This window comes from Hippopotamus amphibius, mitochondrion, assembly GCF_030028045.1.
Source record: "Hippopotamus amphibius mitochondrion, complete genome".
NCBI lineage: Eukaryota > Metazoa > Chordata > Mammalia > Artiodactyla > Hippopotamidae > Hippopotamus > Hippopotamus amphibius.
This window is the reverse complement of record NC_000889.1, coordinates 1-16,407: the sequence shown is the minus strand read 5'-3', so window position 1 is coordinate 16,407 and position 16,407 is coordinate 1. Positions and strand designations below refer to the sequence as shown.

Here is a 16,407-nt window from a genome sequence, read left to right as displayed (position 1 = left end):
AAGTTTAACTTGTAGGGCTGCCTTGCGTGGTTTGTGCGGGTTTTGATATTTAGTTTTTAGCAAATTCGTTTGTAAAATCTAGGGGGATAGCTCTCTGCTTTGGGGAAGCGTATTTAAGTAGGTGAATTAGAGATTTAAAGGAGCACGGGGGGATATATATTGGTATGTCCTGTGACCATTGACTGAATAATACGCATGTCCTGCTAATGCTAGAGAACAGTGTATGAATGCAGGTCCGGTGGCGAATGAATGTGCGCTGTACTTCTCTATGTCCTGTAACCATTGACTGAATAACCCCTGTAGTTCACTGCCAGGCTGATAAATAAGGTTCAATTAAAGTCCAGCTACAAGTTAATTGACTAAGTTAAGACCGGGAGGTCATAGCTGAGTCCAAGCATCCCCCAAAAAATAAAAATACCAAATGCATGAAATCACAGTTATGCGTGAGCATGGGCTGATTAGTCACTAGTCCCATCGAGATGTCTTATTTAAGGGGAAAGAATGAGCGATTCTAGGTGAGATGGCCCTGAAGTAAGAACCAGATGCCTGATAAAGTTCATTCTTAGAAACCCCCCACATGTTATGGGCCCGGAGCGAGAAGAGGGGAACCTGCCGAGCGGGTTGCTGGTTTCACGCGGCCTGGTGATCAAGCTCGTGATCTAGGGGGCGGGATACGCTTGGTGACTGGAAATGATTTGAGTACATGTGCCATGTACTATAAAGAACTAGCATGTACCATGTGGTGCTAACAGTTCACCAGTACATGCTTATAAGCATGTACTAAATAGTGTAATGCACGATTATACATAATATGTCCTATGTACGATTATACATAATATGTACTATTGTATGTGGTAGAGCAATAATGCACGATGTACATAGCTATGTATGTATGTACATTTAAGATTATAGTACTAAGTAAGTACTTTATAACCTTGTAGGTAGTACATACAAGGAAATCAGGGAATAGTTTATCTAGAATTTCAGCTTTGGGTGCTGATGGTGGAGCTTGAGCTTTCTTCCTTGAGTCTCAGGGAGGTGTGTCGCTTCCTTTTTCGGCTTACAAGACCGGGGTAATGTCATATACTACAGAGACTCTTCATTTTAGGAGTTTGTTTTCGATAATGCCTGCTACGGGCATTAGTACTAAGATTAAGAGGAAATATAGGATTGAGGCGACTTGTCCGATGATGATGAAGGGGTGTTCGACGGGTTGTCCTCCAATTCATGTGAGTGTTAGTAGGTCGGCGATTAGTGCTCAAAACAGGCATTGGCTGAGGGGTCGAAATATTAGGCTTCGTTGTTTGGATGTGTGTAGTATTGGGATTAGGGCCAGGATTAGGATTGAGAGAGCTAGGGCTAGGACGCCTCCTAGTTTGTTGGGGATTGATCGGAGAATCGCGTACGCGAACAGGAAATATCATTCTGGTTTAATGTGTGGTGGTGTGCTAAGGGGATTTGCGGGGGTGTAGTTGTCTGGGTCCCCTAGGAGGTCTGGGGCAAATAAGGTTAGTGTGAGTAGTGTTGTTATTAGGAGTAGAATACCTAGGATGTCCTTGATTGTGTAATAGGGGTGGAATGGGATTTTGTCTGCGTTTGAGGGGATTCCTGTTGGGTTGTTGGATCCTGTTTCATGGAGGAATAGTAGATGGACGATGGCTAGTGCTGTGATAACGAATGGAAGAATAAAGTGGAAGGCAAAGAATCGTGTAAGGGTGGCTTTGTCTACGGAAAAGCCTCCTCAGATTCATTCTACTAGGTCTGTTCCAATATAGGGGATAGCTGACAGTAAGTTGGTAATGACTGTTGCCCCTCAGAATGACATTTGTCCTCATGGCAGTACGTAGCCTATAAACGCGGTAGCTATGGTTGTGAGTAGTAAGATAACTCCGATGTTTCAGGTTTCTAGGAATGTGTGGGAGCCATAGTATAGGCCGCGTCCTACGTGAGTAAAGAGGCAGATGAAGAAGATGGATGCGCCGTTTGCGTGTATGTAGCGGATGACTCACCCGTAGTTTACATCACGGCAGATGTGGGTTACCGATGAGAATGCGGTGAGTGTATCTGGTGTGTAGTGTATGGCCAGGAATAGGCCTGTTAGAATTTGTAGGATTAGGCAGACGCCAAGTAGGGAGCCGAAGTTTCATCACGATGAGATGTTTGATGGAGCTGGGAGGTCAACGAATGCATCGTTGATAATTTTTATTAAGGGGTGAGATTTTCGGATGTTTGTCATTAGTGTTCTTATAGTTGAATTACAACGATGGTTTTTCATGCCGTTGGTTATGGTTAGAGTCCATATGGGAATAATGATAACGTATGTTGTATTTATTTTGAGTATTGTTTTTGTGATTGGTTTAATTGGTTCTCCTTCAAAGCCTTCGCCGATTTATGGTGGGCTGGGTTTGATTGTTAGTGGTGGGGCTGGTTGTGGTATGGTGTTGAATTTTGGCGGGTCTTTTTTGGGTTTAATGGTGTTTTTGGTTTATTTGGGTGGGATGTTGGTGGTATTTGGTTATACGACTGCAATGGCTACTGAGCAGTATCCCGAGGTTTGAGTCTCTAATAAGGTTGTGTTGGGGGCGTTTCTTTTAGGGTTGATGATAGAGTTTTTAGCGGTTTTATATGTCTTGAAGGAAGGAGAGGTGGAGCTTGTGTTCAAGTTTAGTGGTCTGGGTGATTGGGTTGTTTATGGTATGAGTGATTTTGGGGTTTTTAGTGGGGAGGCTATGGGTGTTGCAGCTTTATATAGCTATGGTGTTTGATTGGTTGTTGTAACGGGTTGGTCCTTGTTTGTTGGTGTTGTGGTGATTATGGAAGTTACGCGTGGGGGTTAAATAGGATTAAGCTGAGGGGGGACTAGTGATAAGGAATGATAGAAAAATATATTTTTATTAGGCCCTTTTGGTTTGAGACTAGTGTTGAGAGTTTTAGTTGTGCGTGGGCTATGGACTTTGGTAGGATGTTTTCTAGTCATGCCGAGTCTAGAAGGGAGGATGCTAGTTTTTGGCTTGCTGTTAGGCTTAGGTGGGGTGGTAGTCGATGTATAATAGTGGGGAAATATCCTAGGAGGGTAGAGAACTTGAAGCTATTTGTGGGGTGTTTGTATTTTAGGTTTTGGGTATTGAGGGTGATTTCAAATGCCAGAGTGAAGCCTAATATGGTTACTGCTAGGGCTGTCATTTTGAGGTAGGGAGGTATAGTTATTAGGGGTGTTGTTATAGGGGGAAGGTTGTGGGAGAGAATAAACCCTGCGAAAATGCTTCCCGCTATAAGGCGTTTGAGTGAGTTAAGCAGAAGTGGGTTATTTTCATGAATGAGGGTTGATGTAGGGAAGCGGGGATGTCCTAGTAGTGCGAAAAAGATAATGCGGGTACTGTAGACGGCTGTAAGGGAGGTGGCAACTAGTGTAATTAATAGGGCTCAGGCGTTGGAGTAAGATGTATTGGCGGCTTCGATAATTAGGTCTTTGGAGTAGAACCCTGTTAGGAATGGCACTCCTGTGAGGGCTATGCTGCCTACGATTAGGGTTGTTGTGGTGAAGGGTATTGTTTTGAATAGGCCTCCTATTTTTCGAATGTCTTGTTCGTTATTTAGGTTGTGGATGATGGATCCGGAGCATATAAATAGTATGGCTTTGAAGAATGCGTGTGTGCAGATGTGTAGGAATGCTAGGTGGGGTTGGTTAATGCCAATTGTCACTATTATCAGGCCTAGTTGGCTTGAGGTGGAGAAGGCAATGATCTTTTTGATGTCATTTTGGGTAAGTGCACATATTGCCGTGAACAGTGTGGTGATAGCTCCTAGGCATATTGTGATGGTTTGTATGAGGTTGTTATTTTCTATCATGGGGTAGAATCGGATTAATAGGAAAACTCCTGCTACGACTATTGTGCTTGAGTGGAGTAGTGCTGAGACGGGTGTAGGGCCTTCCATTGCTGAGGGGAGTCAGGGGTGAAGGCCGAATTGGGCGGACTTTCCGGTTGCGGCTAGGATTAGTCCTATTAGCGGTAGGTTTGAGTGGGTTGGGTTAATTATAAAGATTTGTTGTATGTCTCATGTGTTTAGGTTTGATAGGAATCATGCTATGGCTATAATGAATCCTACGTCTCCGATGCGGTTATAGAGAATTGCTTGGATGGCAGCTGTATTTGCATCTGTACGTCCGTGTCATCATCCGATTAGTAGGAAGGACATAATTCCGACACCCTCTCAGCCAATGAATAGTTGGAAAAGGTTGTTAGCTGTGACAAGGATTATTATTGTGATGAGGAAGAGGAGGAGATACTTAAAGAACTGATTGATGTGTGGGTCTGAGTGTATGTACCATATCGAGAATTCCATGATAGACCACGTGACAAATAGTGCTACTGGTGCAAATACGATTGAGAAGTAATCTGCTTTGAAGCTGAGGGTTAGTTTGAGAGTCTGGATAGTAATTCAGTGTCAGTTTGAGATAATTATTTCTTGGCCCGTATTTGTGAATGCGATTATTGGGACTAGGCTAATTAGGAAGGCGGATGAGACTGTGTTTTTTACATATGTTGGGTATTTGTCACTTTTATAGATGTTGGTATTTGTTATTATAATGGGTAATGTCAGCACAAAGAGTATTGTTAGTGTGGTAGAGGAGAAGAGGTTTATTGCTTTTATTTGGAGTTGCACCAATTTTTTGGTTCCTAAGACCAATGGATAGCTACCATCCTTTAAAAGCCTGGGAAAGCCATATTGTTAGATATGGGGGCATGAATTAGCAGTTCTTGCATGCTTTCTCGGTAAGTAAGAAGGGTTAGAGCTTCTATTGGTAGATTCACAATCTAGTGTTTTTCTTAAACTATGCTTACAGTAGAGGGGGCCTAGGATGATTTTGGGATTTAGGGATAGTAGTAGGAGGGGTAGGATGTGGAGTGCTATTAGGGCGTTTTCTCGTGTAAATGAGGGTGTAATGTTGTTGATGTGATGGGTGTACTTGCCGCGTTGAGTGGTGGTTAGTATGTATAGTGAGTATAGGGTGGTGATTATGATGTTGGTTCCTATTAGGATAATGGTAATATTTGATCATGAGAAAGAGGACATGATTACTAGTAGTTCTCCGACGAGGTTGATAGTGGGTGGTAGAGCCAGGTTTGTCAGGCTTGCTAGTAGTCATCAGGCGGCTATTAGTGGAAGGAGTGTTTGTAGTCCTCGAGCCAAGATTATTGTTCGGCTGTGAATTCGCTCGTAGTTTGAATTTGCTAGGCAGAACAGTATGGATGATGTGAGGCCATGGGCGATTATCAGGGCTGTTGCTCCTATGTAGCTTCATGGGGTCTGGATGAGGATTGCTACGATGACGAGTGCTATGTGGCTTACGGAAGAGTATGCGATGAGTGATTTCAGGTCTGTTTGGCGCAGGCAGATGGAGCTAGTTATGATTATCCCTCATAGGGAGAGTATGATGAACGGATATGCTATTATTTCTGTTAGGGGGTTTAGGATAGTTGTGATACGTAGTATGCCATAGCCTCCTAGTTTTAGTAGAATGGCGGCTAGGACTATTGAGCCGGCGATGGGTGCTTCTACGTGTGCTTTAGGTAGTCATAGGTGGAGGCCGTAGAGGGGTATTTTTACCATGAAAGCTATTATACATGCTAGTCATAAGAAGACGTTGGATCAAGAGTTGGATACGGCTTGGGTTCAATATTGGAGTATTAGGAAGTTTAGGGATCCTGTGATATTTTGGATATAAATCAGTGCTACTAGGAGGGGGAGAGATCCTATTAGGGTATAGAATAGAAAGTAAAGGCCTGCGTTAAGGCGCTCTGTTTGGTTACCTCATCGGGTGATAATGATGAGGGTTGGGATGAGTGTGGCTTCAAATAGGATATAGAACAGGATTAGTTCTATAGCTGAGAATGTTATGATTAGGAATGTTTGTAGCGTAATTAGTATTGTGATAAACAGTTTTTTTCGGGTTGGGGGTTCTTTAAGTAGGTGTGATTGGCTGGCTATTAGTATTAGGGGTAGGAGCCATATTGTTAGGATTAGGAGGGGGGTAGATAGGGGGTCAGAGAAGAACATTGGTGAGAAGTTTAGGCTATTGTCGTTGAATTGGTTTAGGAGGAGTAGGCTTGTGAGGCTGATTAACAGACTGTGGGCTGTAGTGTTGGTTCAGATTATGCTATTTTTTGATATTCAGGTCAGAGGTATTAGTATGATAGTTGGGATGATATATTTTAACATTGGAGAAGGTTTAGGCTTTGTACGTAGTCGGTACCGTATGTGTTTGATACCATCACTAGTAGCGATAGTCCTAGGGCTGCTTCACATGCTGCGAAAACTAGTAGAATAATTGGCATTATGCTGGCTAGGGTGAAGTGTGCATTTAGGATGATGAGAGTTGCTATGATAAATAGTGATAATATCATTCCTTCTAGACATAGGAGTGAGGATATTAAGTGGGATCGATATATTAACAGTCCTACGAGGGATGTTGTAAAGGCCATGATAATATTTATATATACTAAAGACACTTGGTATTTATGAGTTGGTTCATAATTTAATGAGTCGAAATCATTTGTTTTGTTTTAAACTAAATACCATATTCGGTTCATTCTAACCCTTTTTGAGTTCATTCGTAGGCTAGGCTGATTGCTAAGAGTGAGATTAGGGTGAGGGCTATAATGAGTATGGTTTTTAGGTTTGTTGTTTGGGTTGCTCATGGGAGAGGAAGTAGGAGGGCGACTTCTAGGTCGAAAAGAAGGAATGTGATGGCTACTAGGAAGAATTTTATAGAGAAAGGTAGGCGGGCTGATCCTATAGGGTCAAATCCGCATTCATAGGGGCTTGTTTTTTCTGCGTAGGAGTTTAATTGTGGGAGTCAGAAGGCAATGAGGACCAATAAAGAGGCTAGTGCGGTGTTTGTTAGTAGTGCTATTACTAGGTTAATTGTTCCTTCCCAGAGTGCACTGAGGCTAGCTGATTGGAAGTCAGCTGTACTGTTTTAATACTAAAAGAACTATGAACCTCATCAATAAATGGACACGTAGAGGAATAGTCAGACTACATCTACGAAGTGTCAGTATCAGGCGGCGGCCTCGAAGCCAAAATGGTGATCTGACGTGAAGTGGAATTTTAGTTGGCGTAGGAAGCATACAATTAGGAAAGTGGAGCCAATAATTACATGTAATCCATGAAAGCCTGTGGCTACAAAGAAAGTTGAGCCGTAAACCCCATCTGAGATTGTAAAGGAGGCTTCATGGTATTCTGAAGCTTGCAGTAGTGTGAAGTACACACCTAGGGCGATTGTGATGAAGAGGGCTTGGAGTATTTGTTTTCGATTGCCTTCTATTAAACTGTGGTGGGCTCAGGTAATGGAGACACCAGAGGCTAGTAGAACGGAGGTGTTTAGAAGTGGCACCTCTAGTGGGTTTAAAGGGTTGATGCCTGTGGGTGGTCAACATCCGCCTAGTTCAGGAGTAGGAGCGAGGCTTGAGTGGTAAAAGGCTCAGAAGAAGCCTGTGAAAAATAGGACTTCGGAGATAATAAATAGGACTATTCCGTAGCGAAGTCCTTTTTGTACGACTGGTGTGTGGTGACCTTGAAAGGTGCTCTCTCGGATTACATCTCGTCATCACTGATATATTGTTAGGATGTTGGTAACTAGTCCTGTCGTCAGTAGGATAAGGGAGTTAAAGTGGAATCATATGGTTAGGCCCGAGCTTATTAGTAGGGCTGAGAGGGCTCCTGTAAGGGGTCAGGGACTTGGGTTTACTATATGGTATGCGTGGGTTTGGTGGGTCATTATGTGTTATCGTGTAAGTATAGACTTACTAGTAGGGTGAAGACGTACGCTTGGATTATGGCAACGGCAAACTCTAGAGCTGTTAGTAAGACTAGGATGATGAACGTGATAAGGGCGGTGGTTATGCTGATGTTTATTAATGCGAGGGTTGCTCCTCCGATTAGGTGCATTAGTAGGTGTCCTGCCGTGATGTTTGCCGTTAGTCGTACGGCTAGTGCTATCGGTTGGATAAATAGGCTGATTGTCTCAATGATTACTAGCATGGGGATTAGGGGTGTGGGTGTTCCTTGGGGTAAAAAGTGGGCCAGGGAGATTTTTGTTTTGTTACGGAAGCCTATGATTACAGTGCCTGCTCACAGGGGGATGGCTATGCCTAAGTTTATTGAGAGTTGTGTGGTGGGTGTGAATGAGTGTGGCAGGAGTCCCAGGAGGTTTGTTGAGCCGATGAATAGGATAAGGGATATTAATATTAGTGTTCAAGTTTGTCCCTTGTGGTTGTGGATGTTCATTATTTGTTTTGATACGAGCTGGATTAGTCATTGTTGAATGGAGACTAAGCGATTAGTAATTAGCAGGGTGGGTGCTGGGAATAGTATGCTTGGGAATATAATGATTAGGGTGACTAGGGGTAGGCCTAGGATTGTAGGGGTAATGAAAGAGGCGAATAGATTTTCGTTCATTTCGTTTCTCAGGGGGTAGGCTGTTTTTGTGTTATGGGAAGAGTAGTCTCAGGGTTTGGGTGGTAGGTGTGTTTTGAGATTTTCAGTTGAAAGATAATAAATAGGGTCAGAAATATGGATAGGATGGTGGTAAATCATGTTGATGTGTCTAGTTGTGGCATGTCATTAAGGAGAGCTTGGCTCTCAGTCTCTAACTTAAAAGGTTAGCGCTACTAGCTTCTTAATGAGTCTATAATAGGGATGCGGTTCATTTTTCGAAAGTTTGCAGTGGTACTAATTCTAGGACAATGGGCATAAAGCTGTGGTTGGAACCACAGATTTCGGAGCACTGTCCGTAAAATAGTCCGGGTCGTGTTGATATTAAGGTTGTTTGGTTCAATCGTCCTGGAATGGCATCTGTTTTTAGACCTAGTGATGGCACGGCTCAGGAGTGTAGTACGTCTTCTGATGAGATTAGTATTCGAACTGTTACATCTATGGGTAGGACGACTCGGTTATCTACTTCTAGGAGTCGTAGGTCCCCCGGCTTTAGGTCTGATGTTGGGACTATGTAGGAGTCAAAGTTTAGGTCTTCATAATCTGTATATTCGTAACTTCAGTATCATTGGTGGCCCATAGTTTTTACGGTCAGGGAGGGGTTGTTAATTTCGTCTATTATATAGAGGATTCGCAGAGATGGCAGTGCAATTAAGATAAGGATAATGGCTGGTAGGATTGTTCAGACAGTTTCTACCTCTTGTGCATTTATGGTGTTTGTATGGGTTAGTTTGGTAGTCAGTATTAGTGTAATAATGTAAAGGACTAGTGAGCTGATTAGGAATACGATTATTAGCGTATGGTCATGAAAATACAGTAGTTCTTCTATAATGGGTGATACTGCATCTTGAAAGCCTAGTTGGAGGGGATATGCCATGGAGGTAGACAGGGTTTTCACCTGTAACTTAACTTTGACGAAGTTATGTAATTTTTACTAATACCTCGTTTATGGAGAGAGACATAGTGGTTATGATGTTGGCTTGAAACCAACAGGAGGAGGTTCGATTCCTTCCTCTCTTGTTTTGGCTAGTTAAGTTCACGTATGCGGGCTCTTCAAATGTGTGGTATGGTGGAGGGCACCCGTTTAGTCACTCTAAGTTGGTTGTAGTTAGATCTACAGCCAAGACTTCTCGTTTGGAGACAAATGCCTCTCAAATGATAAACACTATTAGTACTACAGCTGTTAGTGAGATAAAAGAACCTATTGAGGAGATAGTGTTTCATGTTGTATAGGCGTCTGGGTAGTCGGAGTATCGTCGGGGCATTCCGGATAGGCCTAAGAAATGCTGTGGGAAGAAAGTTAGATTGACCCCCACGAACATGATTACGAAGTGGATTTTTGCTCATGTGTCATTGAGTGTATATCCTGAAAATAGTGGGAATCAGTGTACGAAGCCTCCTATGATAGCGAAGACGGCGCCTATTGAGAGCACGTAATGGAAATGGGCTACTACGTAATAGGTGTCGTGAAGGACGATGTCTAGGGATGAGTTGGCTAAAACAATACCTGTTAGGCCACCCACTGTGAATAGGAAAATAAAGCCTAGGGCTCACATCATAGCAGGGGACCATTTGATGTTCCCTCCATGCAGTGTTGCTAGTCAGCTGAATACTTTTACTCCTGTGGGGATGGCGATAATTATAGTGGCGGATGTGAAGTATGCTCGGGTGTCAACGTCTATACCTACTGTAAATATGTGATGGGCTCATACAATAAATCCTAGGAACCCGATGGATATTATAGCTCAGACTATGCCTATGTACCCAAAAGGTTCTTTTTTTCCGGAGTAGTATGTTACAATGTGCGAGATTATTCCGAAGCCGGGGAGGATCAGGATGTATACTTCGGGGTGTCCGAAGAATCAGAATAGGTGTTGATAAAGGACAGGGTCGCCTCCTCCTGCAGGGTCAAAGAAGGTGGTATTTAGGTTTCGATCTGTGAGTAGCATAGTAATACCTGCTGCTAAAACAGGTAGGGAGAGTAGAAGTAGCACAGCCGTGATTAGGACTGATCAGACAAACAGTGGGGTTTGATACTGAGATATAGCGGGTGGTTTCATGTTGATGATGGTGGTAATGAAGTTGATTGCACCTAGAATAGAGGAGACTCCGGCTAGGTGGAGGGAGAAAATTGTAAGATCTACAGAGGCTCCAGCATGGGCTAAATTTCCGGCTAAAGGGGGATAGACGGTCCAACCTGTTCCTGCCCCTGCTTCTACCATGGAGGATGCTAATAGTAGTAGGAAGGAGGGAGGAAGTAGTCAGAAGCTTATGTTATTTATTCGAGGAAAGGCCATATCAGGGGCTCCGATTATTAGTGGAACAAGTCAGTTTCCGAACCCGCCAATCATAATTGGTATAACTATAAAGAAAATTATTACAAATGCGTGGGCTGTGACAACTACGTTGTAAATTTGGTCATCTCCTAATAGTGTGCCAGGTTGACCCAGTTCGGCACGGATTAGTAGGCTCAGGCCAGTGCCTGCTATGCCAGCTCAGGCGCCGAATAGTAGATATAGTGTACCGATGTCTTTGTGGTTGGTTGAGAATAGTCAGCGGTTTATGAACATGGGTAAAATGGCTGAGTAAGCATTAGACTGTAAATCTAAGTACAGGGGTTGAGTCCTCTTTTTGCCAGGTCCTGTAGTGAAATATTCATATTGAATTGCAAATTCAAAGAAGCAGCTTCAATTCTGCCGGGGCTTCTCCCGCCTTTATTTCCCCGCGGCGGGAGAAGTAGATTGAAGCCAGTTGATTAGGGTATTTAGCTGTTAACTAAAAGTTCGTGGGGAGCATGCCCCACCAATCTAGTAGGGACTTAGCTTAATAAAAGCAGTTGAGTTGCATTCAATTGATGTGAGGTGCGGTCTTGCAGTCTCTATTGAGCAGAGATTAAGTAATATATACTTGCTTGGAGCTTTGAAGGCTCTTGGTCTAGGTAACCTAAACCTCTAGTCTAGTACTACTAGTATTGGTGTGAGGGGAAGGAGTATGGTGGAGAGGATGATTATTGTTGGCAGGAGTGTTTTGTGTTTTGAGGCTTCAAATTGTCATTTTATTTTTATGTTGTTTGAGGAAGGAAATATGGTTAGTGTTGTAGAGTAGGTGAGTCGTATGTAGAAATATAGGTTGAGGAGTGCTATGATGGCTATTAGTGTGGGTAGGATAATGCTATCGTTTTTTGTTATTTCTTGGATGATTATTCATTTTGGCACGAAGCCTGTTAGTGGGGGTAGTCCTCCTATTGATAGTAGAATAGTGAGTATAAGGGTTGTAATAATGGGGGTTTTGTTTCATGTGTGTGATAGGGAAAGGGTAGTGGTGGTTGAGTTGAGTGCGAATATTGTAAATATTGTGAAGGTTGTTATGAGGTAGATTGTTAGGTTTAGGATGGTTATGGTTGGGTTGTAGATTAGGATGGCTGCTATCCACCCCATATGGGCAATAGATGAGTACGCTATGATTTTTCGTAATTGAGTTTGGTTTAGCCCGCCTCATCCGCCGACTAGGATGGATAGCATTGATATAGTTAGGATTAGGTTTGGATTGATTGATGGGGAGATTTGGTAGAGAATGGATAGGGGTGCGAGTTTTTGTCATGTCAGTAAGATTAAGCCTGCTGTTAAGGGGACGCCTTGTGTTACTTCAGGGACTCAGAAGTGGAAGGGGGATAGTCCTAATTTTATGGCAAGAGCTATCGTTATAATTATAGATGCTGTTGGATTAAGTATTTTTATGACTGTTCATTGTCCGGAGTATAGTAGGTTGATAATGACTGCTAGTATGAGTAGCATGGAGGCGGTGGCTTGGGTTATGAAGTATTTAACGGAGGCTTCTGTGGCTCGTGGGTTGGGTGATTTCATTATGATGGGGATAATAGCTAGCATGTTTATTTCGAACCCGGTTCAAGTTAATAGTCAGTGAGAGCTAGTTATTACAATTATGGTCCCCAGGATGATGGTTGTGTAGATAATGACAGAGACGAAGGGATTTATTAGTACGGGAGGGGTTTAAACCAACATTTTCGGGGTATGGGCCCGATAGCTTGTTTAGCTGACCTTACTGTGGAACGGGGTGTGATTGGTAGCACGGGGAATTTTGAGTTCTCAGGAGTAGGTTCGATTCCTATAGTTCTAGAAATAAGAGGGCTTGAACCTCTATTATTTACTCTATCAAAGTAATTCTTTTGTCAGACATATTTCTTATGTTTGAGGGGGGATGCTTGATGTTATAATGGGGAGTGATACGTGTCATATGCACAGGGCTAGTGTTAATGGTAGGAAGCTTTTTCATAGAAGGTGCATTAGTTGGTCGTATCGGAATCGTGGGTAGGATGCTCGGATTCACAGGAAGGATATTGTTAGTAGTAGTGTTTTGATGGTAAAGTTGATTGTGTAGAGTTCTGGTAAGTATGGGTTGTAGCATGTTCCTAGGAATAGGACTGTTGTGAAGGCATTTATTATGATGATGTTGATGTATTCTGCTATGAAGAATATAGCGAATGGCCCTGCTGCATACTCTACGTTGAAGCCTGATACAAGTTCGGATTCTCCTTCTGTGAGGTCGAATGGGGCTCGGTTAGTCTCTGCTAGGGTCGAGATGAATCATATTATGGCCAGTGGTCATGAAGGGAAGATTAGTCACAGTTTTTCTTGTGTTGTGATGAGGGTTGATAATGTGAAGGACCCGTTTATTAGGAGAATGGACAGGAGGATGATTGCTAGGGTTACTTCATATGAGATTGTTTGTGCTACTGCTCGTAGGGCGCCAATTAATGCATATTTCGAGTTGGAGGCTCATCCGGATCATAGGATGGAATATACAGCTAGGCTAGATATGGCTAGTATAAATAGTACGCCCAAGTTTATGTTGATGAGGGGGTATGGTATGGGTAGGGGGATTCATATTGTTAGGGCTAGAGTTAGAGCTAGGATTGGTGCGATGATGAATATGGAGACAGAGGAGGTGGATGGTCGTAGGGGTTCTTTTGTGAAGAGCTTGATTGCATCGGCGAAGGGTTGTAGTAGGCCGTATGGTCCTACAATGTTTGGGCCTTTTCGGAGTTGTATATACCCTAGGATTTTTCGTTCGACTAGTGTTAGGAATGCTATGGCTAGAAGGATGGGTGCGACAAGTATAAGGGTGTTGATGATAAACATTTTGTTGTGAAGAGGATTTGAACCTCTGGTGTAAAGGTTTAAGTTTTATGCAATTACCGGGCTCTGCCATCGCAACTGTGCCCTGGTCTAGGGCTGGTATATTTATACTATTTAATTAAGTTAAGACTATATCATTAATTAGTTTTAAGGCGCTTATTGGAAGTAGGCCTCATTTCTCTTGTCCTTTCGTACTGGGAGAAATGTATAATAGATAGAAACTGACCTGGATTGCTCCGGTCTGAACTCAGATCACGTAGGACTTTAATCGTTGAACAAACGAACCTTTAATAGCGGCTGCACCATTGGGATGTCCTGATCCAACATCGAGGTCGTAAACCCTATTGTCGATATGGACTCTAGAATAGGATTGCGCTGTTATCCCTGGGGTAACTTGTTCCGTTGATCAAAGGTTTTGGGTCAATGAGTGTTGTTATGTTTTGACTGGTGAGTCTAGATTTTTATCACTCGGAGGATTCTTTTTTCTCCGAGGTCACCCCAACCAAAATTACTGACTCATATAGGATTTTATTGTGCCTTGCGGGTTTATTTTGTTTTTATTGAGTCAGCTAATTGAAGCTCCACAGGGTCTTCTCGTCTTATTGTATTATTCCCGCCTCTTCACGGGAAGGTCAATTTCACTGATTGAAAGCAAGAGACAGTAAAACCCTCGTGTGGCCATTCATACAAGTCCCTATTTAAGGAACAAATGATTATGCTACCTTTGCACGGTCAGGATACCGCGGCCGTTTAACAGTTGTCACTGGGCAGGCAGTGCCTCTAATACTAGTGATGCTAGAGGTGATGTTTTTGGTAAACAGGCGGGGTTTGTGTTTGCCGAGTTCCTTTTGCTTTTTTTAATCTTTCCTTGGGTGCACGCCTGTGTTGGGTTAACAGTGTATGGGGTAAATGTTTTAGTGTTAGGTTATATTTACTTGTTGTTAACTGTCAGTATATTATCAGTTGCTGACGTAGGCTTGTGCTGGGAGAATTGTTTCTTGTTACTCATATTAACAGTATTGCTTCTATGTTTGAATAGAATAGTCCAGTAGTTAGGCTAGGAGTTGTTTGCTTGATATGGGAATTAGGTTGTGCTTATTGTCGAGCTTGAACGCTATCTTAATTGGTGGCTGCTTTTAGGCCAACTATGGTGTTGTTTGAATTTACTCACTAGTCAAGGTTGTATCCTTTGTCTAAAAAGCTGTACCTTTTTAGACTAAATTTTAAAATTACATTAGGCTTGATTTGGGCTTTTGGTAATTTTGAAATTGAACTTAGATTCTTTTTCTGGACAACCAGCTATCACCAGGCTCGTTAGGCTTTTCACCTCTACTTATAAATCTTTTCACTATTTTGCCACATAGATGAGTTTGTTCTGGTAAACTGTTCATAAGTAGCTCGTCTGGTTTCGGGTGGCTTAGCTTAAGTTCTCTTTGCTAAGGTTTTGCTAGTTAAATCATTATGCGAAAGGTACAAGGTGTGATCTTTGCTTTTTGATACTTTTGTTGCTTCTTTCATCATTCCCTTACGGTACTATCTCTATTGCGCCAAATGGTTTCAGATTTCTATCTCCTATACTTTAAGTTGGTGGTTAAATGCTTTATCTTATTTATAGTGGGGTGGGGTAGTTGGGCTAGCTTTAGTTCAAGGCATTCACTTATTGTGAAATCTTCTGGGTGTAAACTAGATGCTTTAAATCTAAGCTATGCTTTGATTTGTCCAAGCACACTTTCCAGTATGCTTACCTTGTTACGACTTGTCTCCTCTCATTTGGTTTTGTCTAGCTATTATGTTTATGGGTTTGTGTTATTTGAGGAGGGTGACGGGCGGTGTGTGCGTGCTTCATAGCCTTGTTCAATCAAGCACTCTACTCTTGATTTACTACTAAATCCTCCTTTAGTTCCTAGCTTTCATAGGAGTTTTCGTTCGGGTGGGTTGTGTTCTTGTTCTAGAAAATGTAGCCCATTTCTTCCCAGCCCATAGGTTACACCTTGACCTAACGTCTTTATGTGTAATAGTTGAGCTTACTTTTAGTCCTTTTTAGGGTTTGCTGGAGATGGCGGTATATAGACTGGATTAGCAAGGGTTGGTGAGGTTTATCGGGGTTTATCGATTATAGAACAGGCTCCTCTAGAGGGGTATGAAGCACCGCCAAGTCCTTTGAGTTTTAAGCTGTTGCTAGTAGTACTCTGGCGAATAGTTTTGTTTTTGGAATTATCTGTGTTTAGGGCTAAGCATAGTGGGGTATCTAATCCCAGTTTGGGTCTTAGCTATCGTGTGGTCAGTATTGTTAAAGTCACTTTTGTAGTAGATTTTTATTCTAGTTAGGGCTTTTTACAGTTTAGTTAGAATTTAACTTTATTTGTACTTTTAATTCTTTAACACGCTTTACGCCGTATTTCTGTTAGTTTGAGTCAATCGTATGACCGCGGTGGCTGGCACGAGATTTACCAACTCTGGTTAATATGGCTTAGTCAAACTTTCGTTCATGGCTTAATTTTGGTCACTGCTGTTTCCCGTGGGGGTGTGGCTGAGCAGGGCGTTTTGAGCTACGGTGTATGGTGTGCTTGATACCCGCTCCTTTTGATCTGGGTGATTTAGAGGGCATTCTCACTGGGGTGTGGATACTTGCATGTGTAATTCTATTAAAAATTAACAGAAAGGCTGGGACCAAACCTGTATGTTTACGGGGCTGGGTGAGCCCATCTAGGCATTTTCAGTGCCTCGCTTTGGGTGTTTGAGCTACGTTAAC

The 16,407-nt window shown here is 42.6% G+C and overlaps 13 protein-coding genes across 13 annotated transcripts, besides 24 other annotated features; 1 reads left to right on the top strand and 12 right to left on the bottom strand. All coding sequences in view use genetic code 2, as the record gives it.

Annotated features, from left to right (window-relative positions):
• The first annotated feature begins 960 nt into the window (after window positions 1-960).
• Window positions 961-1,027, top strand: a tRNA (tRNA-Pro).
• Window positions 1,027-1,096, bottom strand: a tRNA (tRNA-Thr).
• CYTB (cytochrome b) lies at window positions 1,097-2,236 on the bottom strand. Its single transcript has one exon. It carries the CDS (start codon window positions 2,234-2,236, stop codon window positions 1,097-1,099), a length of 1,140 nt encoding a protein of 379 aa, NP_008802.1.
• A 4-nt stretch (window positions 2,237-2,240) lies between these two features.
• Window positions 2,241-2,309, top strand: a tRNA (tRNA-Glu).
• Window positions 2,310-2,837, top strand: ND6 (NADH dehydrogenase subunit 6). Its single transcript has one exon. It carries the CDS (start codon window positions 2,310-2,312, stop codon window positions 2,835-2,837), a length of 528 nt encoding a protein of 175 aa, NP_008801.1.
• A 22-nt stretch (window positions 2,838-2,859) lies between these two features.
• Window positions 2,860-4,644, bottom strand: ND5 (NADH dehydrogenase subunit 5). Its single transcript has one exon. The coding sequence runs from the start codon at window positions 4,642-4,644 to the stop codon at window positions 2,860-2,862; it is 1,785 nt and encodes a 594-aa protein (NP_008800.1).
• Window positions 4,645-4,714, bottom strand: a tRNA (tRNA-Leu).
• A 1-nt stretch (window position 4,715) lies between these two features.
• Window positions 4,716-4,774, bottom strand: a tRNA (tRNA-Ser).
• Window positions 4,775-4,844, bottom strand: a tRNA (tRNA-His).
• ND4 (NADH dehydrogenase subunit 4) lies at window positions 4,845-6,222 on the bottom strand. The gene has a single exon. A coding segment is annotated over exon 1 (1,378 nt).
• On the bottom strand, window positions 6,216-6,512 carry ND4L (NADH dehydrogenase subunit 4L). The gene has a single exon. It carries the CDS (start codon window positions 6,510-6,512, stop codon window positions 6,216-6,218), a length of 297 nt encoding a protein of 98 aa, NP_008798.1.
• Window positions 6,513-6,581, bottom strand: a tRNA (tRNA-Arg).
• ND3 (NADH dehydrogenase subunit 3) lies at window positions 6,582-6,928 on the bottom strand. Its single transcript has one exon. A coding segment is annotated over exon 1 (347 nt).
• Window positions 6,929-6,998, bottom strand: a tRNA (tRNA-Gly).
• Window position 6,999: 1 nt separating this feature from the next.
• On the bottom strand, window positions 7,000-7,783 carry COX3 (cytochrome c oxidase subunit III). The gene has a single exon. A coding segment is annotated over exon 1 (784 nt).
• ATP6 (ATP synthase F0 subunit 6) lies at window positions 7,783-8,463 on the bottom strand. The gene has a single exon. It carries the CDS (start codon window positions 8,461-8,463, stop codon window positions 7,783-7,785), a length of 681 nt encoding a protein of 226 aa, NP_008795.1.
• Window positions 8,418-8,624, bottom strand: ATP8 (ATP synthase F0 subunit 8). The gene has a single exon. It carries the CDS (start codon window positions 8,622-8,624, stop codon window positions 8,418-8,420), a length of 207 nt encoding a protein of 68 aa, NP_008794.1.
• A 1-nt stretch (window position 8,625) lies between these two features.
• Window positions 8,626-8,689, bottom strand: a tRNA (tRNA-Lys).
• Window positions 8,690-8,692: 3 nt separating this feature from the next.
• Window positions 8,693-9,376, bottom strand: COX2 (cytochrome c oxidase subunit II). Its single transcript has one exon. The coding sequence runs from the start codon at window positions 9,374-9,376 to the stop codon at window positions 8,693-8,695; it is 684 nt and encodes a 227-aa protein (NP_008793.1).
• Window positions 9,377-9,443, bottom strand: a tRNA (tRNA-Asp).
• An 8-nt stretch (window positions 9,444-9,451) lies between these two features.
• Window positions 9,452-9,520, top strand: a tRNA (tRNA-Ser).
• Window positions 9,521-9,523: 3 nt separating this feature from the next.
• On the bottom strand, window positions 9,524-11,069 carry COX1 (cytochrome c oxidase subunit I). Its single transcript has one exon. A coding segment is annotated over exon 1 (1,546 nt).
• A 1-nt stretch (window position 11,070) lies between these two features.
• Window positions 11,071-11,136, top strand: a tRNA (tRNA-Tyr).
• Window positions 11,137-11,204, top strand: a tRNA (tRNA-Cys).
• A 32-nt stretch (window positions 11,205-11,236) lies between these two features.
• Window positions 11,237-11,310, top strand: a tRNA (tRNA-Asn).
• Window positions 11,311-11,312: 2 nt separating this feature from the next.
• Window positions 11,313-11,381, top strand: a tRNA (tRNA-Ala).
• Window positions 11,382-11,385: 4 nt separating this feature from the next.
• Window positions 11,386-11,452, bottom strand: a tRNA (tRNA-Trp).
• On the bottom strand, window positions 11,451-12,494 carry ND2 (NADH dehydrogenase subunit 2). Its single transcript has one exon. The coding sequence runs from the start codon at window positions 12,492-12,494 to the stop codon at window positions 11,451-11,453; it is 1,044 nt and encodes a 347-aa protein (NP_008791.1).
• Window positions 12,495-12,563, bottom strand: a tRNA (tRNA-Met).
• Window position 12,564: 1 nt separating this feature from the next.
• Window positions 12,565-12,636, top strand: a tRNA (tRNA-Gln).
• Window positions 12,634-12,702, bottom strand: a tRNA (tRNA-Ile).
• ND1 (NADH dehydrogenase subunit 1) lies at window positions 12,702-13,658 on the bottom strand. The gene has a single exon. The coding sequence runs from the start codon at window positions 13,656-13,658 to the stop codon at window positions 12,702-12,704; it is 957 nt and encodes a 318-aa protein (NP_008790.1).
• Window positions 13,659-13,660: 2 nt separating this feature from the next.
• Window positions 13,661-13,734, bottom strand: a tRNA (tRNA-Leu).
• Window positions 13,735-15,299, bottom strand: an rRNA (16S ribosomal RNA).
• Window positions 15,300-15,368, bottom strand: a tRNA (tRNA-Val).
• Window positions 15,369-16,336, bottom strand: an rRNA (12S ribosomal RNA).
• Window positions 16,337-16,407, bottom strand: a tRNA (tRNA-Phe).